We start from the raw sequence: 26790 nt of genomic DNA on the forward strand, positions 1-26790 counted from the left end.
GAGGGTAGGAACGTACACCGACCAGTAAATTGAGAGCTTTGCTTTTCGGCTCAGCTCTCTCTTCACCACAACGGACCGGCACAGCGCCCCCATTACTGTGGCAGCCGCACCGATCCGTCTGTCGATCTCCCGCTCCATTCTTCCCTCACTCGTGAACAAGACCCCGAGATACTTAAACTCCTCCACTTGAGGCAGGAACTCCCCTCCAACCTGAAGAGGACAAGCCACTCTTTTCCGGTCGAGAACCATGGCCTCGGACTTGGAGGAGCTGATCTTCATCCCAGCCGCTTCACACTTGTCTGCGAACCGCCCCAGCGCATTCTGTAGGTCTTGGCTAGAGGGGGCCAGCAGGACCACATCATCTCAAAACTGTGCTCTTACCCTGCTAATTGAACCTTCACACTGCTCTTATTGGTGCAATGTGCAATCAATGAAGACTGGCTACCAGGCTGGTCCAATTTAGCCATGAAACCTCCCACACTAAAATGACAGGTGTTTCAGCTGTCATTGTCCAACCCCTGTATATTCCCTAGCAGTGGTGCATATGTGCAAAATGTATAGTATCACAGATGTGACACTCATGGTACAGTATTTTTTATTATATATAAAAAAACAAATACTCTGTGCTGTCTAGTTTAGTTAGTGATTTGAATGCTAGAGTATCAGATGCATAGGAAGGCAATGCTGGAGAATTATTTACCTAAGGGAACATATTCCAGTGCCAGTAAAACGCAAGGCAAATATGCTATAGTATGATGGGTAGCATTATTCCTATGCTAGAATTTCTAAATCTTTTCCTTTTCAAAAATTGTACAATTTTGACATTTAGATACAAATAATTTAAATTGAAAATGCTGTCATATTTTATTATAAATGTTTTCCACAAATCAAGAAACAAAACGTTTGATTGCTTTTTATGGATGGATGGATGGATGGATAGATGGATGGATGTGGATGGATGGATGGAATAAAATGGAGAGGAATTTGTAAAAATATAGATGTTCCCCCTTTTCTTTCAATAAGTGTACACTTATCTCTAGGTTCTCAGCCAAAAACTGAAATACCAAATTAATGGTTGCTAAATTGTTAAAGTCTATTGTTAAAGTCTATTGGAACCAGCTCCCGGTTTTGGTCCATGTGGCAGACACCCTGTCAACTTTTAAGGCTAGGCTTAAAAGTTTCCTTTTTGATAAAGCTTATAGTTAAAGTGGCTTAGGCTATCTTCCTTATTTTTACCTCCGCCTTTCTCCCTCCCTGTTGGATGGAGTAAGGGGGAGTCAGGTTTAGCCTGAAACCGACTCAGTTATGGTTGAGGTGCAAACACACCCTCCATTTCTGCTACCTGTATGACTCTTTCTCTTTTCCAATGGTTATAATCAGTCAGACAGAGAGAGGTATCCCGATCCTTGTGGTTTTTAGTATAACAATGGCCATCGGTGGGCTCTAGATGGACAAACCTTATCAGTTTATTATTTTACTTAGTACCCCTACATGTGGCCCGTTTCTGGGGTGGCCAGGCTCTGGCACTTGGTGGTTTGGTCTGGCCTCCCCGGCGGCCCCGCGCCGTTCCGGACCCTTTGTATGTGCCTTGAGACGACATTGTCGTAAATAAGTGCTATATAAATAAATAAACTGAAACTGAAACTATCTCTGTAGTTATGCTGCTATAGGCTTAGGCTGCTTGAGGACATAATGACCACTTTCAACCTCTTTGCTACATTCTCACACTACTCTCCAATTTGCATTAGTTGCTGTTATTTCAGTTTTTAACTTTATGTTCTCTCTCTTTTCTCTTCCTAGAAGCTACACCAAGCCTGACTCTGTGTCTAACTGTGACACCTTTCTGGAGAGGGGCATTGTCCAAGCTTCTGCTGGCAACAACTTAATGCTTACCCTCTACCGATGATCCACATGGCCCTGTCTTTCAGTGTTTAACCCTTTCTCTCTCCTAGATATAGCAATTGACTGAGCTTTGACTGTAACTAATTATATGTGCTCTCTTTCAGACTCTAACCTTGAAAACTGGCTCAGAGTTTATCTGTTCTTTCTTTCTAGATGAAACGACTAAAGGAGCTACATCCACTAACATTTACTTTTCCTTCCCATAGAAAGTACTCCTGGATCAGTGCTTCTGTATTCTTTATGTGTCTCTACTCTGTTCTCTCAAACCCCCAGTCGGTCGTGGCAGATGGCCGCTCACACTAAGCCAGGTTCTGCTGGAGGTTTCTTCCTGTTAAAAGGGAGTTTTTCCTCTCCACTGTCGCTACATGCATGCTCAGTTTGAGGGATTGCTGCAAAGTCAACGCCAGTGACTGTCCACTGTCTCTACATGCTCATCCAGGAGGAGTGACTGCTACAAATCTCTGACTCGATGCAATCTGCTGGGTTTCCTTAGATAGAAAAACTTTTTATCCAATTTGAATAAATAACTGAATCTGACCGCACTGATCAATGGTTAGGACTAACTGGAATGTATGTACCTGACTTTTGTGAAGTGCCTTGAGACAACATGTGTTGTGAATTGGCACTATATAAATAAACTGAATTGAATTGACTTCAATATAACTATATAAAACTGGAAATTTTTTAGCAATGTAGATGTTTTTCCTTTTAGAAAATAAATAAAAAATAATGTCTGGAAAATGAAAATTTCCTTTACACAATTTTCTTTTTTCCATACTTGTCCAGAACTAGAAAAAAATAATAAAAGCTAATTCTATAAGTTACCCAACTTTAGTGCATAGAAACCCTGCTATGCCTTTATCCATATCCAGTAATTAACAATGTCACAGGCACAGGCAAAATATTCCACTGCACATTGTGATACCACTTAAATAGGCAAACATACAGATACATATGATCATATTTTATGACCATATCAACGTGACTAAATATACCATGTAAAATTAGTTATCAAGCCTGTAACAGACTTCAGTATACAGTTTTACATCAATTGCTACATCAATCAAGATATTAAAAATGTTGGTATGGCATCATATATAATTGGCAGACTTTAATAAACTAAAAAATAATAAACTATGATACCAAATAAAGCATGTCGGAACATGTCAAACAAGCCCTATTTTCCTTTGTTCACCAGTAAAATATTTCTAATGGAAAATAAATCCACATGCATTTTTGAGAAGATTCAGAAGTGCAGGTCATACCTCTTATTTTAATTTATGCACTTGAAAAATATTGTTTGATGAACCTGAGTGCACTACCCCTTCACCCTCCCATTACATCTAAAAAAGGATTAGGGAACCTTGACTCCCAGGAATGAACATGAGGTTTAGTGGCTACCAAGTAGGGAGAAGGGTTGAAATGGGATCTGACCCACATGTTTGGATTGATTGAATCTCTATTTTTACTGCCTCACTAAATCTGTAGATTTTATAAGTGGCTAGCACTAACATATTTCCCACAGCAGTCATGTTGAAAAGCTCTGCCAAAAGTCCTAAAAAGGTTGAGCTAAGGTAACAGGGCAAGTATTCACAAAGAATCCTAAGACTAAAAGTAGCTCCTTGTGACATCATTCTAAGAAAAATCTTAGAACCTTCTCGAATTTTTCTTAGAATTTTCCCTCTGTAAGATAGGGAAGTTATACACAAAGGATCTTAGGCCCTAAGAGAGCTTGCCTTGCCATCGCAACGCGATGGGGGCAGGATGCGGCGGGGGTGCTTGGAGCGGGGCTGTGTGTGGAGTTTGTTCTGTGTGGGTGTGGCTTTCTCAGCTTTTCAGGGATGGAGCTCACCTGTGGGGATGTGCCCCTGTGGGAAGGGGATTCATGGCATTTGGGTTCAGGGGCATGTGCTCGGGGTGGCCCTTTAGGGAAATTCATTTTGGGGTTCATGGGGAGTGGGGGGCTCATCAGAATTCATTTGGGGGTTGCGACTGTTTCATCCTGTGGTGGCTCTGGTTGGTGGGTTCGTTTGGACTGGGTAAACCCCGCTTTTGTTCATGGTTGGGGACTGGTGTCAGGGCAGGGAGGTCGGGATGCGGGCCGGGGTCACTCGGGTTTGGGCGGTGCCGGCACTAGTCTGGGCTGGTGCTGGGGCGGTCTGCCTGTCTCTACCTCCAGAGGGAAGGGGACTACCTTCTGGGTCTGGTGTCCGGTTGCCTTTATGGGGTGTCGGCACCTGGACCTGGGAGTATAGAATATGAATGGGGAGTGTACGACGTCCATTGTTGTTTGTCTTTATGTAGGGTGCGTGGGTATGAGTGTTTTTATGTGTACGTATCAGGGTGGGAATGTGTGATCGTGAATGTGTGTGCCTGTTTTTTGTGTCAGGTTGGGTCTTGGAATGCTCCCTCTCCTGGATCAGTTTAGGCCCCCCATCAAACGTGGGGCCTAAACCACACTACCTGCCGGTGGTTGGTGTCTCTGCCCGCTGGTGTACTTGTGGTGCTCGGTGTCTGGGGCTGGGTGCTTTGGTGTGTGCCGACTCACTCCCGGTGGCCGCTTGCCGGGGCCTGGACACCTAGCCTATGGCGGGCCTCTGATTGGGGAGAGATATGTCCCGGGGTCTCGACCCATGGCTGGATCTGCTCTGGTGTAGACGGCTGCTGGCAGGGCCTGTGGGCTCGTTGTGCAGCTCTCTCGGGCTTCTGCACCATGGCTGCTGGGTGGTCCCCCTGGGGCTCTCTTCTGCCCTTCTCTGTGGGGGTTGCGGTAATCCCAGTGATGGTTCTCCTAGGGTTTCCATGCTCTGGGGGGCCTTTGGATGTCTATGGCATGGATATCTGTCCCAAGTCCAGGGGGCAGGTCTGTGGCTCCTCACACTCACTAATGCATATTTTTATGGAGAAACCTTTTATACACAAGGGCGCTCACACTCAGACCTACAGGTGTTTATATTCAGGTGTCTAACAGATACACAAACGTTCTATATTGTTCCATATATATCGCATTTACCACTAATTACATGTTGCATTTATAAGTACCGTGCACTTTTCGGTAAAAAAGCTGTTATTATGTATGTTTCTGCAAGTGTAGAAGCAAGCAGGGTGTTATCTTGTAATCTCTTCATCCTTCTTTCTCTCCTTTATTCTTTTCTCCTTCTCTCCCTTTTCCTTTTTGCCCCACCTCTCTCTTTTTCGTGCTTCTTATTTTTTCCTTTTTGTTTCTGTCTCCGTGTCCGTAACAATTGAAATAATCCCAAAGCAGTTGCTAATAAAGTTTATTTTACAAATATCAAGCAGAATGTTAAAGCTTGTGAAAATAAATCTGATGGGGTTCTTCTTGGCACTCAGACAACAATTCTGAGCGCTACTCTACTGGACAGGACACGTTTAAAAAAAAAATAAATAAATAAAAAACGAAGGAAGGAAAATGTAAATGAGGTGAAGAAGTATTTGCTGTATTGTACATGATGATGCCAGCAGCCAAAGACTAAATGGTCATCTACAACGCTCCCAATCTGTGGAGAAGTTTGCTGGTGTGCTGCAATCTCCTTCCTAGCTTCTGACTGCTGCAGGTACCAGCGCTGCTCACATTCCAGGCTCATGCTGAAAGCAGAGGGAACGACGCATTTATCTGCTTGGGAATACCTGTTTGTTCGCACCATGATCCCAGGACCAAACTTGCCTTTCAATTCTCCTCTCTTCTCCTCCACCAGCAGTCTTTGCTCCTCTGTCCGGTTCGGTTTTCTCCACCTTTTTTTCTGTTTTGTTTTGGTTGTTTTATCAAACTAAACCTCTTTATACAAGAAGGAGATCAGAGTACAATGCTGAGTTTTATTATTATTAGTGAATTAATATGACATAGATGCAGTATGAAAATGTCGAACATGACCAGCATGTTGAGTAAACATAATAAGCTAATCAAAATAATGATTAGCATGTAAATAAGCTACGTTTAAACATTTTGATGCTGTGTGACAATTAATTTCATCTTGCTAAGTTTTATCATCATAGTTTAAACATTTCTGAATCCAGTCTAAATTCAATCATCGGTTAATTTCATCGGTTAATTTCCCTCCATTAATTACTAGGAGTGCATTTGTTTTTTAAAAGACAGCGACACACCTAGGGTGAACCACACCTGCTCACATTAAGACAGGAATTTCTGTCATCTCCTTGCTCAGAGCCACTCTCGCCAGCAAACACAATCATTCTTAAGATAGGAGTCCTTGCCAAGAATATTTAGGCTAAGATAGGAGCTCTCTGAGAGGACTCTGAGAATCTTTGTGAATACGGGCCCTTTTTATAACATTCTTTTGTGTCCTTGATCCAAATGAATAAAAATATGATGAGATTAGTTCCCAAATAAAACATTTAAAAAGTCATTGTTGTATAGTATAATTAGGTCTAAAAAACTTACGTTGGCAGTTTTGTAATGTGATGGCGTCACCATAGTAACCGTCAGCACAGCTGTCACAAGTCACACCATCATAACCCTGGCGACACCTCAAACATTGGCCTGTGATCGAATCGCAGCTATCAGGCACAGATAGGTCCAGATTGCCATTGCAAGTGCAGGGTTGGCAAGACCCTCCTGGTAAAGCAGGTTGACCGTAGTATCCATTGGAGCATCTAGGTGGCAGCAGAAATATGAATAGAATGAGATTGAGTACCATTAGCTACACACATTAGAATAAATCACTTTGACGGGAGAATAGGTTTGAATAGTTATAATAATATGCATATGAGACAAAGTGCGAATGTTTTATTACATCTTCAAGAACCTTCCCTGTAAGGGTACACGAACGGGTGCTGTAAGACATGGATTTTTATACTGTTTCTGAGGCCTGTTAGTTGTTTTTAGTGTACTTCATTTGTAAGCAGATGTCTGAATTTTGAAGTCCAAGTCTGAAAAACACCTAGAATGACCCCAAAGTAGGTCTCTCATCAACTCTGACCTCAAAATCATATATGGCAGCATTGGACAGAGGCCTGGTGTTAGGTTATAGAAGCACGAGAAACTAAAAACGATAAATATTCAAATGCATTTGAAATGCAGTTTCATTTGTTCTCTTTGTATTGGGTGCCACACACAAGAAATACACGTCCTGTCCAAAATTTAATTAATAAAGAGGAGAACATGTTTTATTTTTGAACTGAATAAACAACATTTCCTTTTTACACTTATGCCAAGAGTAGAGCAGTGATGTTTTAACTGAAAGGGCTTTAAAATACCTCAAGACCTAATCATCAGTTCGGCTTGTTGCCGCTAAGTTGTGGCAATCAGATTATTTCCTGTTGTTTTCCATTTTGTTTTCTATTGAAAGAACCAGTAGTGCTATATTCCCTGACAACACAGGTTTTCTCCACTTTTATGTAGCAATTGCGTTTGAAAATATACTTTTCCGTGGCTTTCTGCAGTAAAATTGACGGCCACTCTTATATATCTAACTACAGAAAATTACTTTTAGATTTGAGCAAGAAAAGTTAGTATACAAAACAGTGTCTGTACTGGTGGCTTCTTTGGAGAGTAAAAAGCTAAAAGTAGAAAGAAACTTGTTGCACATGTGTGAAACATAAAAGGTCAACATTAGTCAGAGCCCCAATGCCTGTTGCAGTAAGGTCCAGTACAAAATATCTTTCCTGCCCACTGTAATACTATTTTAATTCCAAAAAATGATAATCCTATAGGATTAACTGTATTACCTACTGGTCTTAATTTCATCTGCATTTTTATTGAATATAATTAACAATCTATTACAGCAAAAAAAAAAATGCACATCTAAAATTCTCACTTTAAACTAGAAAACATTTAATTCTGCTGTGTTAGAAGGTCTAAACACATGTAGGACACCTAAAACATGCAGGTTTAGTGTGAGATTCTAATCTATTGTTGAAAGGTCCTTAATTTCCTTGTGAAACAAAGCTCTTTTGCACCATTTACCAAAAAACATGCAGTAAAAGAAATACAAGAAAAAAGGTTTGGACTTTAGATATCAAGGAATGTTGAATAGGTGTTTACTGTCAAAATCGTTCCAAGAGTTTTTTATTTTTGCTTTTTCAGACTCTTGATATGAATAATAAGGGTGGGATGTTCAGATGTGGGAAAACGTATTAACTTAAGAGTGCAGCACAGGGACAAAAAGCCACAAAAAGCAAATAAAGAGCCTTTGCTGAAATAAAGCTCTACATGCTGAAAAGGGGAATCGAGATGAAACAAAAGGAAGAAGGATAGAGAAAGTCAGCAAAGGGAGAGTGAGAGGAAGGCAAGTGAGATGGAGAGGGTGGAAGGGTCTTCACATTCAAAAGAGAATTGAATTTAGAGAGGAGGGAAAAGAAATAACCGAGAGAGGGAAAGAGTCAAGAGGAGCAAGCCGTTATTACCACTGACCCTTCTTGGTACTCAATAGAACTGGTTTATTATTTTGTGTGTGTGTGTATATACACATGTTGCTGGGGTGTGTATGCATGTGAGTGTTAAGTGTCTGCTGTGTCAGGAGTACATCTTCCCAATCAAGTGGCAAACTGTTCAGAAATCAATCTCATTTTTGATAGAGAGGGAGCATCAAGCGTAGTGCATGTGTTTGCTTAGAGTCTTATTTGTAATATGACTCCCCAGTTTCAGCTCTCTGTTGCTTTTAATTCAATTATATTCCATTTTATTAATTGGTAATCCATGTATAGCTCCAATATGTGGTCAAGGTATTCATAAACAGAAGGTTAAATACTTGTTAAAGACCATAAACCATGGTGAAAACAAAACTTATTTTAAATAATGTATTATAACTAGGGAGAAAACTATAACATTTTCACATACAACGTGAGACATACTTTTAAACAAAAACCTTTTTGGGGTGTTTTACTCTCTAAAAGACCTGCTATTTTGGCACCAAATTCATTCATGTAGTTTTTGCCATCAAAATACATCAAAACAATTATTTTGGCTTGCACCAGTCATTGATTTCCCTGCGCACCCACAAAACCTCTCATATAAAGGGTTTGCGAGGGGCTATTGTTGGAACGCTAAATCCGTTTGGCTGCCAAAAGAGAAAACTCAGATTCTGAATGTTAGTAATCAGATTCTTTACTAGAGTACTGGACTGCATCATAATTTATGCAGCTAAACTTGGACAGATGCTGTTTCTGTGATGAGGAAACTGAATTAAATCTCATAAAAAAACTAACTACAAACTGCTTTACTGGGATAAAATATAACCAACTTCATCTAGCTGAAAAAGTGTTAATTTCTAACTGACGATTCTTCTCTTTGAATTTCTTGTACAATATCCTCTTCGTCAATTGAAATCAAATTAAATCTTTTTAGTTTTGTTCCATACCTCAGAGTAGCTAAAACTAATATTCAATAAAAATATATATACACCCATAATCGGCCATTTTAAAAGATTAATGATAGCTTGCCTAATTTATTCTAAAACCATGTTTTATGTGTTTGGAATCATTGTCCTATTACAAGTCTGAGCCAAGATGGCAGCGGGTGTCATGGCACGCAGTCTCTCGGTTCTGAAATGTTTTTTGTGCATAGTGGTGGCCCTACTAGGGATAAAAACCCACTCCTTGTTGGTGAATGAGTGACCGAGGCTTCTTAATATCCGTGACTACCTGCCAAAGCTCCCCTGTGTTAGACAGCAATGGTTGGCTATGTATTGTAACCACAGAAGCTATGAGTATAGGTGCAGCCCTTCAAGGCTATTGTTAGTGGTTTATCCCTTGGTGCAAAAACTTTAGTCCATCCCCACTTGCTGGACGGGCCTCACTCAGTCTGTATAAATCGCGCTTAGACTGGGTAATCGGCTCCCAAATAGCATTTCTTTCTTGAGCCATTTAAGAACCAATGAGACCCAGAGCTTAAAGGGCTGCACTTAAACTCATAAAATCTGGGGTTACTATGCATAACCAGCGTTCTATTTTGTGTAGGCTTCGCCCTTTAAGGCTATCGCTAGTGGGTTAAAGGTGAAGCCTGAAATATGGTCTATGCCTCACTGGGTCCGTTGAATGAATTGTAAAGCACTTATGTTGTCTTTAATGTGCTATATCCATAAAATCACATTGATAAATTCACAGAAAAAGCTTGACAATAATTGATAATTAAGCGCTTCAACAGGATAACCACAAATTACATTAATACTGGTTTTGGAATGGAAAAAGCAGGTGTTTTTTTTTTTATTATCATTCCACCCTGAAAAAAAAACATTCAAATAAGAACTCAAAAACCAATGACAATGTGGTGATAATTATATGTAAACTTCTGATAAGCACTGTATATTATTATGTAGAATATTCAAATAAAGATCTGTTTCTTTCTCCCTGAATTTTTTTTTTTTTTATTATGTTATTTAATTCAGCTCATTTTTAAAATTATTTAAAATACCAGAATGTCCACAAAATGTATATTTATTTTATGTCTGCCTATGCATTTTTAACAAAATAAATTACATGTTATAATCAAACAGTTACAGTTCTTTATGCAAGTTTTACCTTAACTTGAGTAAAGATCTAATAAAGTAATGCAACGTTTTTTGAGTACTTTATTTACCTCTGATCAGATATGTAATATAAATGTAAGATTTATATAAGACAAAGTTGGAAGCTGACCACATAGTGATCCAAGAGTTTGTTTCAATACCATACACTGTATTAAAAAAGATATCCCTTTTTTGTGTTTTTAAAAGGGGCAAATGAGTTAAATGTTTTCCTTTCCGGTTATCACTCACATTTGTAATGCTGTCGGTTTAATAATGCCAACGAATATAATAGCAAACATTAAAAATGTAGCTATATTATCAACTGCTAATTGGCACTAGATCAGACCAAAATAATATGTATTATTTAAAATACCTCATGTGCAGGACCATTTAGATTCTTGCCAGACCCCGAAAGGCAGCTTATGATTCACACAGTGTTTTAGCTGACAAGGTTGGGGCTTGCAGGGGCTTTTCAGCTAGATTTTAAATGGATGTTTATGGACAGAAAATTGAAAAGCATAACCACTTAGCAGCGAGTGGATAGTCAATTAGCATTGGATGAATAGAGTGGCCATTTTGCTAAAGCCCATAATACAGACAAATTGCCATATTACAATTAATTACCACAAACAATAACAAAAACAGGACACATAATGAAGTAGAATAGCAGGTGGAAGGTATAAATCAGACTAACAGAACAAGAAACTACTGCTCATTACCTCTTTATACTGCCATTAGTTAGACAACATTATTTCATTTAAAATAGCTTCTAGTTCCGTAGATAATATAGGAATTCATATCGACAAAAGTTTGCATTAAAGAAGAATATCTTAGTTGGGCCTTATGTCAATGCTAGATCATATTGGCTGTAGCCTGGATGGTAGCCTGGTGGCGAAGTATAAAAATCGCAGTGAGTCAGAGTGCCACTCAGCAACAAATGAGGTTTATAAAAAGACTAAAAGACAGACAGAGAGATTCTGCTCTGGACAGCACTGCGAGGTGAGGCATGCAGACTATGCAGCACTCCTCCAGCAGCACCAAATATAAACAGCCTGGATATTTGCAACTGCAGTTTTACAGGAACACAGTGTTTCAGGCTCAACATTCACAATGTTAAGAGATTAAGCCTGGCAGTAATATCAGCAAACAGTGATGCACAACATTTACCCAGGTTATGAAAACATTTCATCTGCTTTGGAAACAGGCACCTTGAAAATTCAAAAATTTACACTTCAGTAATAAAAAATGGAAAAATCATGGCAGTTGATTAAGTATCATATGATCACTAAAGCATTGCAACTTTTGTTCTAGTTGCAAACATAAGAATCTAATCTCCCTGTCTAATAGTGAGCGACATACAGAGCATTCCTCTAAATTAGAAAGGCTATAGAAAAGCGAAACTCTAAATTATTGATACATTTTAAGGGTTTTAGGGTTATTCTAATCTATGAATACAAAATAAACAAAACAACCCTTTAAACAGAAAAAAAGGATTTTATGGCTCAAAAAAAAAAAAAAATCAAAAAATCAAGAAAGGAGCTAGCAATTTTGTTTGACACTAAATGTCTGCCAATTTTAACTTTGGTGTATTTTGAAAAGCTTTTGTAAGTTTTAATAAGTGGAGAATAAAGTATCACCTAAACATTTAAAACTGGGTGTACACCTTTCTTATAGCTGACACAAATCCCCTAATGAGGCATTAGTCCTTAAGGACTGGAAGGCACGGGCTGACTTTTGGTGCTAAGGTTATAAAAATGTACTATTTTAAAACACATAAAAGTTTTCTATCATATTTATTTTTTACTGGTTTAAATTCCTTAAATAATATACCAGAGAAAGAGCTGGAACGATCAGAGTTTTCTCTGGGTGTGTTAAGCATGGTGCTCTGTTGACCCTCCCCCACCTATTGCTATACACTGCCAGTCAGCTGACTGAATGAAGGCTCCTACCCTTTTTCCATGCTTACAAGAAAAATATATTTGGCTGTTTGGAAATACAAAATCCAAATATTCATGGTGTGGAAACAAAAGAGTGCCACCCATCACTCTTATTAGGATAACATTTTTGAAAACTATAGCTGGAAAGTTAAGAGTGATATCACCTGCAGGTTGGGTACGGAAGCAAATAGCCTATCAAATTAACCTGTTGTTATGAACTTGCTGTTAAAAATTACTACTAAGCCTAACCAAGTTTTATTCTACTTTTTGCTGATGTTTGTTTCATTTTGGCAGCAGGAGCAATCGTTACTATTCGCTTAAAAAAACAATTAGATTATGTTCCACATGCATTTTACATGTTTTTGTAAATACCATCAAACCATGGTACTTTTACTCAAGGCAGTTATACCATGAAATTCTCATACATGCCCAATGCTAACAAAGGATGTAAGCAATAAAACCAATTAATTATTTAGTTCACGGTATTTGAGAAATTTTAACACAAAAATACGATTTTGCCCCTTTTTAAGGAGCTTGACAAGGAATCTGTAACATGTGGGTTTGGATCCTCCAAGGCTTCTTTGGACCTGCCACAGTGGCTCTTAATAACTGTCTAAAAATGTTTTAACATATAGACCCAATAATAATGCAGGTTTAGCAGTTTTTTTGGAATACTTGCATTGAATTTTCACAACAGAATGACACTAAAAGTAGCAGTAATATGTTCTGGATCTATTGTTCTTGTCATTAGGTTGGAAATTATTCACTTTTTTTACATAATCTTGAACAAATATCAACATTCTTTTAAAAATTATCCATCCTCTTTCTAAGTTTTTCTTTGTTTTAAAACATAAAAATAGACATTTTTATATGGAAACAAATTTCCCATAGAAGATTTTTTTTAATTATAACTTTTTTTCAGAAAGCCATGCAACATTAATGTCTCTAAAGGCTTATTTAGCTGGACTGGGGGCAAAAAATGGCTCTTTGGGCTGTAAAGATTGCAGACCCCATGGACTAGACATACTAAACCCCTAAAGGAATTAGCTCTATGAGGTAAATTGTTTGCAGTACAAAACATCTCCTCTAAATTCCTTAGGTTAAAATTTAAATATGCAGACCATATATCAGGCAGACCAAATAAGACCAAACTCAACATGTTTTGCAGATATACAAATATAACCCCCTAACTTAAAATAAGTGATAAAATAATTAATATAACTACACTATATTAACAGTATGGAAGTCATTTTTACATTCATACTGCACTCTGCAGAAAAAAAACTCTTCAGAGTGAGATCTAGAGGCAGATGCAATATATATATATATATATATATATATATATATATATATATGAAAAGTCACTGGGAAGCAGTGAGGCTGAATATAAAATCCTGGCTGGGGGTGGGGGTCACGGTTCATGCGTATAACTTTCTTGATACGTTTACAATACAATTTATGAGGAAACTTAGTTGTGTTTTTGTAAGGTTTATGGAAAGCCTGTTTATCAAGGAAAATAGTGCACTGAGGACATTCTTCCAAACAGCTGTGCTAAACCCAACTGTTTAGAGGCTGATGAGAAAACATTTTTCAAGAGCAGGATGGAAATAAAACGTCTTGGTTTGTCAAATTTGATTGTTGATTTCAGGTTCAACATGCATCACGTACAACATGCATGCACGCAGGAGATTTCAGTTTGCTCTCACAGTTACAACAATCCTAGCTGCTAACAGCTGCTACATTCTGACATCTGATGCTGAACAGAGGAATGGCAGAGCAAGATGGTTGTTGGTTTTGAAGGAAAATAAAATCTGTGGATTTTGTCACAGAGAACAAAATGTTAAATTAGTGAGGTTTGGTTTGGGTAAATGTTGTGTATGTTTGTGTTAGCTGGGAGGTAGTAGTGGCGAGGCTGGGACTGCTGATCTAGTTAATCTTTAAAAATATACACACCAGAGCTTTTTTTGAAATCTTATCACAAAATTGTAAAAAAATAAAGTCAGACTCTTTCTTTGGTCAAAATTCCTTACTTTGATAAAAAAAAATGTTCTTCATTTCACTTAGCCTGGGTGGTGAATAGACAATTTACACAGACTCCATCATCACATGACAGTAGAGCCTGAAGTTTTAACAAGAACACCACCCAGTGAGAAAGACTTCTCATTAGTGTTGAGCTGCTTAAAAAACCAACAGCTAATGGTACAAACATGTCAGTCAGCTAGGATAATGAAATGTGCAATGGATAGACAGCTGGATGGACAATGAGTCACAGTATTCAATACAGTTAATGAGCAGCATATTCCATTTATATTTGGTTGCACCTGACTACCAAATAGACCGTTCCTGAACTGAAAACATAACAGTTTTTATTTTGTTGAACATCTATGTGCAATTTTAATGGATTCAATTAGATCTTAAAAATAATATGTATCTATTTGGTTTAGATGATAGGTTAATGGCAGGAAATTGCAAAAAAATATTTTTTATAGATTTATTGATTTTAATAATGACATGTTTTGAGTGTAAAATGTGTTTACCTGTCACATCTTGACCCAGTGTTTCCAGGCTGACACCGGTCACAGAGCAGCTCTCCTCCTTCAGCAAGGTGGCATGTGGGACTGAAGCTGTTTTGGCGTAATTGTTGTTGAAGTTGTTGTTGAAGTCGATAGCGTTGTCCCAGTGTAAGGAGAGGCAGGTGGAAGAGGAGAAGGAAGAGAACACACAGGCGAGTTAAGGCCATTGTTTGCTACCTGAATGACACACCTGCGTCCCTGCTTTTACTTTCCGGTTCTTTTGGTTCTGCTTTCACACATAACATACATTTATTTCTTACTAATAGCCAAACAAACACATCTACATCTAAACAAACTCCTTAAACTCCCCTCACTACAAACTGTTGCCTAAATGAACTCAGACATAGGGAACCGAAGTAATGTGATAGTTGTTTGCCCCCTGTTCCGTCACCCTCCCACTTCCATAAACTATAGATAGTTCAGTTGGCTCGGATTCCAGGCTCCAGACTGACTCACTAGATGACGGACTGGCTCATTATGAGCTGCTCACTGAGTTCCAGATAAGCTTGCTTGGCAAATGGACTTACATAAAACATAACAAAAGCCACTTCTATTCATAAAATCTGATTATTTATATAGATGACCAATTTCACAAAACTACATATCTTTGTATTTTAGCTAGATATGCATTTAAGGTAAGTTTAAGTTAAAAATATATCCTGTAATTGTGCCTGTTTTGTGTTTTTAATGTAATTATTTTGTGGTAACAAATAGTGGTATTCTTCAGTTAATATAATTTTTGATCAGAACAAAATATGGAAAAGATTTGGCAGGCTCCTGTATTGTTCCTGTTAACCTTACAATGGTTTCAAGTGTAAACAGCGTCTTTCAAAAGTATTCTACCCCTTGAACTTTTTCACATTTTTTCATTGTATAAAAAACACTTCAATATATTTTATTGGGATTTTTTTTTAAAATACTAACACAATACATTACTATAAATAACAATTATTTTCCAAGATTGTTCTACATTTAGCTAATTCTATCTTCCCATGAACTCTGACCAGCCTGCCCTTCCCATTCATTATGGTGTCACCGCCACAGTTCTCAAACTTGGTGTTCCTCCGAAGAATTTGTGGCATCAACTTGCATCAAGTTCATATCGCAACAGAACCCAATGACCCTAAAATGCCAAACATTTCACTTCTGATACAAGTATTTCTAAAATCCCCACTTCTTTAACAAAGATTTAAAAAATCTGCTACAGTGTGTATGTGCTTAATTTTAACTTCAGCAAGAGTTTATTATTAAGATTATCCCAGGATAACTAACCTCTAGTTCACAGTGATTCCGTCATCTGTGCGTTTTGCTCTTCATCGCCAATACAAGCCATTCTGATCAATGTGGTAATTCACACTGGCTCCGTGGTGCTATGGCATGACGGAAAGCCATCCTCTATTGTCCGTCAGAGATACAGATCAAGTTTATTTTTGATGGATGGCAGAGCAAAAATGCGTAAATTTCAATAGGGGTAAAATTCACAGATGACTGAGTTGTTTTCAGATGCATAAATGGGTCCTAAAATGCATCCAGTGTGAATTTCCACACTGCACATTTTGCGACAGATGACAGCGTGAACTAGGGGTAACTGTTATAATCCCAGCTTGTCTTTCTTGGTAAATAACACAATATTGCACATCCCAAATATACTGTTTCCTTAATGTTTAGGTAACAAGAAAGAAAAGCCTGTTAGGAATATTTTTGGAAACCTTACTATTACTTAAAAGATGACAACTATAAAGTTGATACAAATCCAATCTGACTTTACAGTTCAAGATCTGCATAATGGAGTTATGCCCATCAGGGAAATTAAAGCCTCTGTTGAATGTAAATCATCAAGAATTTTAATATAAATTGTACAAAAAAAGAATAAAACACCCTCTAAGCTGTTGGGGAAACATAAAATGAGCCAAACTCAAGGACCAAGCTGATTTCCATTGATGCATTATAAATCCCCATCCTGCTCTAACAGCAACACTATTAAATCCCTTTATCTAATGCTCAGGAAAACCTAGATGTTGTTAATAAATACAAAACATTCAGCTACCTTTTTGTGCCACTGGCTTCAGTGAACATCAGTGGCTGAATGAATATTTTTAAGTGGTTGAAAGGCATTGCACCTCAAGCTATTATTACTGCAAGTGTTGGAGGAGGCAGAAAATGGGAACGGTGAATTGTGTCTTTCTTTAGCTTGTAGCGTTGTGGAAATGACACGTCATGACTGCTTGAAAATTCCCAGCTGCTGCTTACAGCGTGTTTGTGTGTGGGGATATATGTGTCCATTTCACCAAGATCTGATGGGAATGTCTCTTTCTTGTATTTACTCCCATACATCCCTATTCTAGGCCAACAACAGCATGCATAATATTGCGCATAGATTCCTAACCTAAGGCCAACAAGTCTTCAACCAGTTTGCTTCCTAATGTTGACTCACAATGAGACAATCTTGAAAAACATTAAATAGTCCTCAGTCAAATAACGGCGCCTTTTCAAGAGTCACAGGTCAAGGGTCACCTATGTTCAAACACAAATAGAGCTAAGGTGAAAATAACATGCCAATTACTTGCATAACTGTCCAACAAAATGGAACTGGCAAACTTAAGAAATGTCTCTCATACCAGTACATGACTATACAGGTCAAATTCTTACTTTTATTAGGAATTTTCTAATTAAGTTTAAAAGTCCTTCCTTTTAATTATGATGTTTGCATCCACAAAAGATGCTTTAAGTACACAACCTTGTTTCATCGAGAAGTTCATTTTTTCCATTATGTAAAACAAAACGCTGTGTTTTGTTGAGCATGTATAAATTTACATCTTTACATCTGTGTAATAATCTGAGTTAGATTAAACAGTTAGTGATACAATACGAGAAGGTGGCAGGACAATGTGAGTGGGCTTTTAAAGAAAATGCTGTTGTAAAGAGTTTTCTTCAAGACGATTTGAGTGTAATTTGCATTCATTTTGAATGTGCATTCTGATGGTTCTAATGATAATGACATTTAGTCCCACAGCGATGATGCTTCTCATCATAAGCTTTTCCACTCTACCTGTGGTGATGATATTTCTGAAATAATGTCACTACAATTAAAATCCTACCAAAGATGAAGTCTTTTTATTGTGTTTGGAGATTATGAAAAGAAAGATTGAAAAAACAGAAGCAGTGAAGAGATAGCACTGACAGGCTGGTCATATTTTCCTGTCAGAGCAGGATTAACCCCGGGTTCTCCAGAACCTACTTGTTGCTGGGAAGATTAAGTGGGCAGGCACATGGCTGACAATCCTGGGTTGTCCCTTGGGTGGCATTGCCATAGTAACCAGGTGTGCAGGTGTCACAGTGGTGGCCAGCAGTGTGGTGGGTGCAATCCTAGGAAAGACAGATTTAACATTTTAGCAAGGCAACGTTTTACAAATTGTCTGCTTCAATTGTAGTAAAACTTTATCAAAGTTTTGCTTCAATGTTGAACTGAAAAATATTTAGAGGTAAGGTAAGGTAAGGTAAGGTAAGTTTATTTATATAGCACTTAGTAACAAGACATTCAAAGCGCTGTACATGAGGAAGAACAATTACAATACAATCACAAAGAAAATAAACACAGAAGGTAGATAACATTAATAATCCTTTGAGTTTTACTGGTAAGAGCTGGTTCTAAACCAATCTTTCTAAAGAGGTAATTATATCATTAAGTCCTCTATGTAAGGGAAAGCATATTGTGCTAAGAGAGAATGATCCTTGGGTTCGCTGGTATAATGCAGTTGTAGTCCAATAATAACAGTCATTTGCATCCACTGAAATTTAACTAAGCAATCACTGAGTTCTGACTAAGGAAGCTAAGTCACTGGTGTAAAAACAGCTTTTGTTCAATTTTTTAAAAACTAGTAATATTTTCCTTTCACTGGTAAACCTTTTGAGAAATCTAAAGATTTATGAAAAGGAGAAGAAATTAAATCCACATTTAGGTAAAAAATAAGGGAACAAAATCAATTTCAGATTGTTTCTTGTGCCCTGGTGCATAGTTTATAGACAGCGTAGAATACTGACTATATAAGGGAAGGCAAATGCAGATGCAGATTTTGTTGTGATACAAGCTAATGCATAACAAGGATTTAAGGATTCACACTATCAACACTATTTAGTATAATTAATATTTAGTTTCAAATGATTAGAAAAACTAGAAAAAACAAATGTTACAGCAACAGAATTGAATTAATGAATAATATATGTTAATACATTTTTATCGGTGGTCAATTTCCCTTATTAATGATTTCTGTCAAAAAATGTATTATTAGAGAAAAAGCAAAAAAGAAAATAATCAGTCTCAGGGCTCTGAAGGTTAATGATGTGTATCTGGACTAGCAATGCATTTCATTATCATAATAATACAAACAAACAGAGGATTTACAATTACAGAATAACTGGAAACCACATGAGATTTGCAAAAGCATTCACACCCCTTGAACCTTTTCCTATTTGGTCATCTTATACTCACAAACTTCTGTTTGTTGAATTGGGATTTTATTTGAATGACCAACACAAAGTACTGAAAATGACTGATTTGACTAATAATCGTATTTACCCTCAGGTCCATTGAGTGAATGCTTAGTAGAACTAACTTCCACTGGAATCACAGCTGGAATGTCTTTTACCATCTATATAGTGAAATTTCAGCCCATTCTTTGCAAAATACCTCACGATCTGTCAGACTGGATGGAGAGAATCTTTGAACAGCAATCTTCACTTGTTGCCACAGATTACCAATTAGATTTAGATCTGGACTCTGATTGAGTTTTGCTGATTGTGAACATATTTTGGTCCAAATCGTTCCATTGTAGCTCTGGCTGTATTTTTTATGGTTTTTGTCCTGCTGAAATGTGAACCTCCACCCAAGTCTCAAGTCTTTGGAGCATCCAACAGGTTTTCTTCCAAGATTAAACTGTGTTTGGTCTTTCCATCTTCCCATCAACTCTGACAAGCTTTCCTCCCCTGCTGAAGAAAAGCCTCTCCAAAGCACGATGCTGCCACCACCATGTTTTCATGCTAGGGATGATGTATTCAGAGTGATGCACAGTGTTAGTTTCTGCCACACACAGGGTTTTGCCTGCATATCAGTAAGTTCAATCTTGGTTTCATCTGAGCAGAGGACCTTATTTCACATGTTTGTGTCCTCTACATGGCTTGTGCAAAACTTGTCAATAGATTCTGCCACTCCTTCAGAGTTACCTTGGGCCCTTTAGTTGTTTCTCTGATTAATGCTGTCCTTGACTGATCTGACCATAGACTGCCATGACTTAGTAAGTTTACAGTTTCTGCCATACTACAATACAAATTAATTACTTAAAAATCACACAGTTTGATTTTTGTTTTAGATTCCATCACTGACAGTTGAAGAGTACCTATGATAAAAATTAAAGACTTCCACATGCTTTGCAAGTGGGAAAACCTGCAAAATTGGCAGTGTATCATATACTTGCTCTCCACACTTCTCTCTGTTTTTACTGTTTTCCCACTTTCTACAACACGTTTTTTTATGTTTTATATCTAAATCTGCACATCCATAGGAATAGTTTTGACCAAACATGCAACATAAAAGGTTAAAACATTTTGAAGAAAACCGGCCAGACAAAAGATCTAGTTTTTATTATTTTACATGTCTTATTCTTTCAAAGGAATGGATATCAAGTTGCTTGTGAATATCACAAATCATCATTGTCATCATCATTTACTACTAACGAGATGCACAATATGAATATGACTAATTTGGCCAAACATCTGAGAAACAACAAGCTGAACAAGTACAGCTCTCAGCCTCTCCAGCAAAACATCACTGTAGACTTTGTTTTGACCATATTGCCTTGAGGCAGTTCCTCAACCAATAGATAAATCTTTGAAAAGTTTACTGGTTTCAAAGCCGTTTTCTCTAAGATTAAATGTTTTCATTGCAGAAATCAGTTTCCCAGCTTTAACAACTCTCAGATTTTCAGGGACCATGTGTGGGAAAATGTTAGTATGTCAGCATGTTCCAAATCTTTTGTTTCTCATGTTAAATGGACTTACACTGCTGAAACACACGCTGACACTTACACACTGTGTTAACCTATAAGTCTGTGGCAGTCAGTCAGTCATTCGACTGGAGCTACAAATCACTGGTGTCAGTGAAGGTGTGCGTGGATGAATCTGGCCGCCTGTCTGTCACTGTGTATACAAGTGGGACATGTGCACGTGTGATTCTAAGTGAGTTAATGTCAGACTGTGTGTGTGTACGTAAGAGATAGCCTCCCTGACTGACTATCTTTCTGTGAATGCACGTCTACCTTTGACACATCCTGCTCTTCTATAATGAACCATAACACAGAAAAATAAACCCACAGGTGTGTGTATATGTGGATGTGTGTGTGGGAGTGTGTTCTTTGTGTATGCTCACCCCTGTGGGTTTTAGTGTGTGTGTATTAGTCAATGGCAATTGACAGAATTAGCCTAAGGCTGTGGGAAGAGTGGGGAGTGAGTGTGTGGAAATCCACATGAGAGGGTAACATGTACGTGTCTGTTGTACATATATTATGTATGAGTGTGTGTGTAAACAGCAGGAAAGTGCATCCCCTCGCAGTTCCTGTAATGACAACTAGATGGCAGATCCATAAGAGCTTCAGTTACTCTTTTCTGAAGGTCATGTACATTTTGTTTCAAATATTGTATTACAGCATATAGAATAAAATAGCACTTGATGATGTTCAAAAGCCCTGTCATGTCATTACTGATTTAGATGAAAACAAATACCAATTGAAATTAATATTATTAGAAGAGTTGAAACTTAAATGGTGGACATTTGTGGCAATAATTTTTTTGTAAATTCAATAGCAAACACCCATAAAACATTCAATATCATCTGTCTTCTGCTCTTAAATATATATATGGATATAGTCCATTTGATACAGTGCCTTGCAAAAGTATTTATACCTCCTAAACATTTTCACATGCTATCATTGTTACAATGGCAAATTTAAATGTATTTTCAGGGCATTGTGCATAATTGTGAAGAGAAAGGAAAAATTATACATGGTTTTCAATTCTTTTTTTAACACCTGAAAATATGAGAATTGTAGTGTGCAGTGGTATTTAGCACCCTTTACTCTAATCTCCCTAGCAGTTCAGTACAACCAATTGCCTCCAGATGTCACTTAATCCATAGATACAGTCCAGCTGCGTACAATTTAATTTTAGTATATAAACACTGAGAAGCAGCAAAGAGGATCAAGGTAACTTGGGAGGAACAGAGATCCACAGTTCAGGTGGGAGAATCAGTTGAAATGATAACTACTAATTATGCACTCAACAAATATGGCTGTTATTGATGAGTGGCAAGAGACAAACCATAGGAAGTCCTTTTCAGTGTCTTCCACAAGCCATTTAGGCATACAGCAAACATGTAGAAAGAGGTGCTCCAGTCAGATGAGACAAAAATGTAACTTTTTGGGCTACATGCAGAATGCTGTGTGTGACTGAAAATTAACACTGTACACCACCCTAAACAGAACAGTCCATTGGTTAAACAGGGTGGTGGCACCACCATGCTGTGAAGAGCTTTTCTTTAACAGGTAAGCTAGTCAGAATTCATGGGAATTGGCTAGAGCTAAATATGGGGCAATCCTAGAAGAAAACCATTTAGCAACTGCAAAACACTTTGCAGATTTTAATATATTTGTAAAGATATTTGCCAACCCAGTATCCCTTTTCTTTCACTTTACAAATATGTTCTATGTTGTGTTGCTCTATCATAGAAAATGCTTATAAAATTCACAGACGTTTGTGCTTGCAGGGTGATAAAATGTGAAAGGTTCCAGGGACATTAACACATATGCAAGACACTGTAGGTCAGAGTAGGAGAGGGAGATGCCCCTTTTACAGTTCCACAGCTCTGCTACCTACCTAAACTTTTTTGGGATTACTGTCGAACATTAGACAGTAATCCCAGTAATATTTTCCAGAAAACTGCTACGACATGTAATTCAAATTTTTCTAAATCAAACATCTCAGGAAACAGTATCTATAAAATATTATGTTCTGTCATTCCAGCTTTCATTTGCCAGCCATGATATCTCATTTGTGTTAAAAAAAAAACCTTAGAAAAATTATCTTTTGTTCTTCTGTTCCATATTGTAAATATACAAAATACAAGAGATTTTTTATTTCATAATATTCTTACCAAGCAATGCCCTGTGAACTCATGGCAATGTGAGCTGTGTCCATTACAGTTGCAAGGTTCACACACACCATTATACAGTTTACTGTGGACCCTCCGGAAACCAGGACGACATGTCTGAAACACAAATTTCAAAAGTGAATTAGCAATTTTATCTGCAGTTCAAGCTATGTGTGTGCAATTTATTTTGTGTGTGTTTACTTCACAAGATAATCCTCCATATCCAGTAGGACAGGCACACATTTCTACAGCTGATGCTCTCTTTCCACTGGCAAAAGGATTTGCCACCTGCATTGAGAATGAGTGGAGCCTGTACAGAATATAACAAGATGAAACAATTAAGCACTGGCAATCTATCTACACTTGAAATTAAATTTAAGGTTGTTTATTTAGCTTGGTGTAAAAACGTTCTGCTCTGAGCTCATTCTTACTGGCACAAAGTAATCTAACAGCAATCAGTTTCATCCTAAAAAATAAGAAAGAATTATTTGTTTTGGAGTAAAATTTCATAGAAACTATTTGAGCAGCTTCAGGTAATAAAACTAATAATTAGTATGCACATTTAATTTAATTACATATAATTACATATATTTAATTACAGATAAAAACTGCATTTCATAAATATACTAAGTAAGATCGTGTGCTTCTGTTATTACATAATATCCAACAGAGTATTCTTCCAACCTGTAGACAGCGCTTGTTTCCGTGCTGTATGAGGCTCGCACCATTAAACCCGTCACATTGGCCAGCACCAACAGGAAATCTCTTCTACTGATCGGCTGTCCTGTCTCTGAAACCAGGAAGTTCTCAGGAAGGAGAACAATGTGTTTGGTGCTGGTTGAGGATGGATACACTGGCTGGCCAAACCTGTTGTCTGTGAGTTTCATCCCACCTCCCTGATAGAGAGAAAGACATAGGATACAACAGTTGTAGATATATTTAGTGTATTTACATGGTAAATATATACATATATATATGTATATATATATACATATATACAGTTTAATGAAATTGGAAACTGCTTTTTCTCTGTGTCTGTGTCTCTGTGAGCTAGTCCTAAAAATAGGGTGAATGATGGGTCATTAGATAATGAGCTTCAGTTGCTATTGACATTTTGCATGAACTAAATGCAAAGCGAACTGAGCCAGGACCTTGTATCTGACCATCTCTTGTTAACCGTGGATCAATGGCATGTAGTAACTAACAGAGTGACAACCACCCATGGGGGAGGAGGGAGCAATTGCACCAATGAACCATTAAATAAAAACTTATTGATATAAAAGACAAGTAGGAATTGGTCATAACAACAGAGAAAGCAGCTGCAGGACTGAAAGATGCAAAGATAAAATATGATGAATTCCCTTGTTCCGAAAAATACCTTTCAAAGTTGGTCTGTCACCAGAAATGTACAGCAAATAGTTAGCAGTTAATAATGTTTATTGGCAAGGTGGTTATATTGCCTGTTCATTTAAGTAGCACATTTATGAACTACTATTTTGCAGATGTTCCTTTTAGACTATATTTTAATTAGAAATTCTATTATTTCAGATTATTCAGTTACGTTTGATGCACATTGTTCACATAGAGATCCATGTTTGGTCATTTGATGCAATCACTAGCCCTTGACTTTCAACTTACTCAATAAAAGCAAATCTCTAATTTTCAGCACAAAATTCAGCAAGCTATCTACAGGTGAAAAACAAAACTGAATGTAACAAAATTGTAACGTGTTTTGTAGGTCAACGTTCTGAGTCTATTCAAGTTGCAGGGCTTGATTTCACTGATAATTGTAATTTTTATATCATATAAATAACATTTATCTCACTTTATAAAAATGTTTCCCATTTGTTAATACCTCGAATTTTAACTCCTTGTCTATAAATCATCTAAGCGTGAAACAGATGAAAATCAACTTTAAACTTATTCTAGAGAAGATGTAAGAAAATGTTGCTAATTTAAAACAATTTCCCAAATATATACAACAAGGCAAAAATCCAACTTATGATAAAAAGCAAGGAAAAAAATCAACATCATAACTTGATATGCAGAGAGTAAACAGCAGGGGTAAAAAAGAGGCAAACATGAGAAAAAGGCTGAAAGAGAGATGGTGAAGAGGGGGGAAGTTGGCTGACAGTGTGTAGGTGGTTCATTATTCTCATCATTTGAAGAGGCCTTTTGTTGACAAGAACCAAACATTGTCCTCCTCTCCTCTTTCCATTCCATCCACACTGGCATGTGTTAAAAAACAAGCTTACTGTTTAGCCACTCTGCATAATTCATTTGTCTATGTATTTCTACCCCTTTAAAGTTTTGTCTTTGTTGTATTCCTTGATTTAGTTTGCAAATGATAAAAAAAGGTGGTTGTAAGCAGTTTCTTTCCTTTCACTTTTTTTCAGTTTGTAAAAACATACATCCAGAAGGGTTCTTATGTCTGTGTGAATTTTCGTATTTGTTTAAATTGTGGTGAAATGCCTCCACACACACTGAGAATTATCACAGATCAAGTTTCTGAACATTTTGGTTTTAATTCAAAACCTTTTTCTGATTTTTGCCAAAAACCAACTAGTGCATATTATCACAATCACCTCAGACCTTTAGTCAAGCATGGAGATGCAGCTAATGATTCAAAGGAATTTTTTGCAAGGCATTTGGATTCCCTATGGCCACTGGATGAGCCATGGATTCCTCTGTATCACCAAGTATTCCAGAATTAAATTTAAAGGGACTATATTAAACACATATGTCTTGCAACCAGAGAATCAACTACTCAAGATTTAACACATTGTGAGTTAAAAGACTTGAGATGTTGGAATAATCTAGTCAAAGCCGAAATCGTATCCTGAGTTAATCATACAAGCCTCAAAATTATTGGGGAACTTTTTACAGACTGTTTTTGTATTTGAGATTTTTTTGTGACATAAATAATGACATGGCAGAATACGTCATCTTTAATTCATGTGACATTGTTTTTCATACTTTACATACAAAGATCTGATAATGACCAGGGCCCATATTCTCAGAGTCCTCTCAGAAAGCTCCTGACTCAGCTTAAAAATTCCTGCCAAGGAGTCTTAGATTTAAGAGTGATTCAGCTAGTTGCTGACAGTGACTATGAGCTGGGAGACGACAGAAATCCCTATCTTAGTGAGGAGGTGTGGATGATCCCCTTGCTAGGTGTGATGCTGTCTTCTACGAGTTGTGATTGGCTGTTGCAAAAAAAAAACTAAAAAACAATTGCGCTCTAGGTAATCAATGGAGAGAAATTAACTGATCATAGCTTATTTACATGCTCATCATTAGTTAGATTTGCTTGTTATTATGTTTACTCGGCATGCAGGTTGTTTTTGCTACTTCATCTATTTGATATTAATGTTGACACTAACCTGTCAGCATTTTACGTTCTTGTATGAAGAGGTCTGATTTGGTAAAATGACCAAAACAAAGAAAAGGTGGAGAAAACTGAATTGGACAGATGAGCAGTGCCTGCTATTGGTACAGCTGGTGGAGGAGAGTTGAAGGATTAATTGGGTCCTGGGATCATGGTGTGAACAGGCATACTTGGAACCGAACAGATCAGTGCATCATTCCCTCTGCTTTCACGCACCATCCTGGAATGTGAGAATTGCTGTACCGGCTGCAATATCCTCTCTAGCTTTTGATTGCAGCAGGTACCAGGACTTCTCACCGGCAAACTTCTC

The 26790-nt window shown here is 37.5% G+C and overlaps 1 protein-coding gene across 11 annotated transcripts in view; it reads right to left on the bottom strand.

Annotated features, from left to right (window-relative positions):
• lama2 (laminin, alpha 2) overlaps nucleotides 1–26790 on the bottom strand; it is a 249580-nt gene that overhangs the window by 118603 nt on the left and 104187 nt on the right. For all 11 annotated transcript variants that reach the window (XM_047388562.1, XM_047388561.1, XM_047388563.1 and 8 more), the window contains 6 exons: nucleotides 23777–23988; nucleotides 23294–23402; nucleotides 23096–23209; nucleotides 18134–18261; nucleotides 14860–14946; nucleotides 6323–6534 (listed from right to left, as the gene is read on the bottom strand). In XM_047388562.1, coding sequence (XP_047244518.1) covers nucleotides 6323–6534; nucleotides 14860–14946; nucleotides 18134–18261; nucleotides 23096–23209; nucleotides 23294–23402; nucleotides 23777–23988 — 862 coding nt within the window. The remainder of the gene's footprint in view (nucleotides 1–6322; nucleotides 6535–14859; nucleotides 14947–18133; nucleotides 18262–23095; nucleotides 23210–23293; nucleotides 23403–23776; nucleotides 23989–26790) is intronic.

This window comes from Girardinichthys multiradiatus, chromosome 15, assembly GCF_021462225.1.
Source record: "Girardinichthys multiradiatus isolate DD_20200921_A chromosome 15, DD_fGirMul_XY1, whole genome shotgun sequence".
Taxonomy (NCBI): Eukaryota; Metazoa; Chordata; class Actinopteri; order Cyprinodontiformes; family Goodeidae; genus Girardinichthys; species Girardinichthys multiradiatus.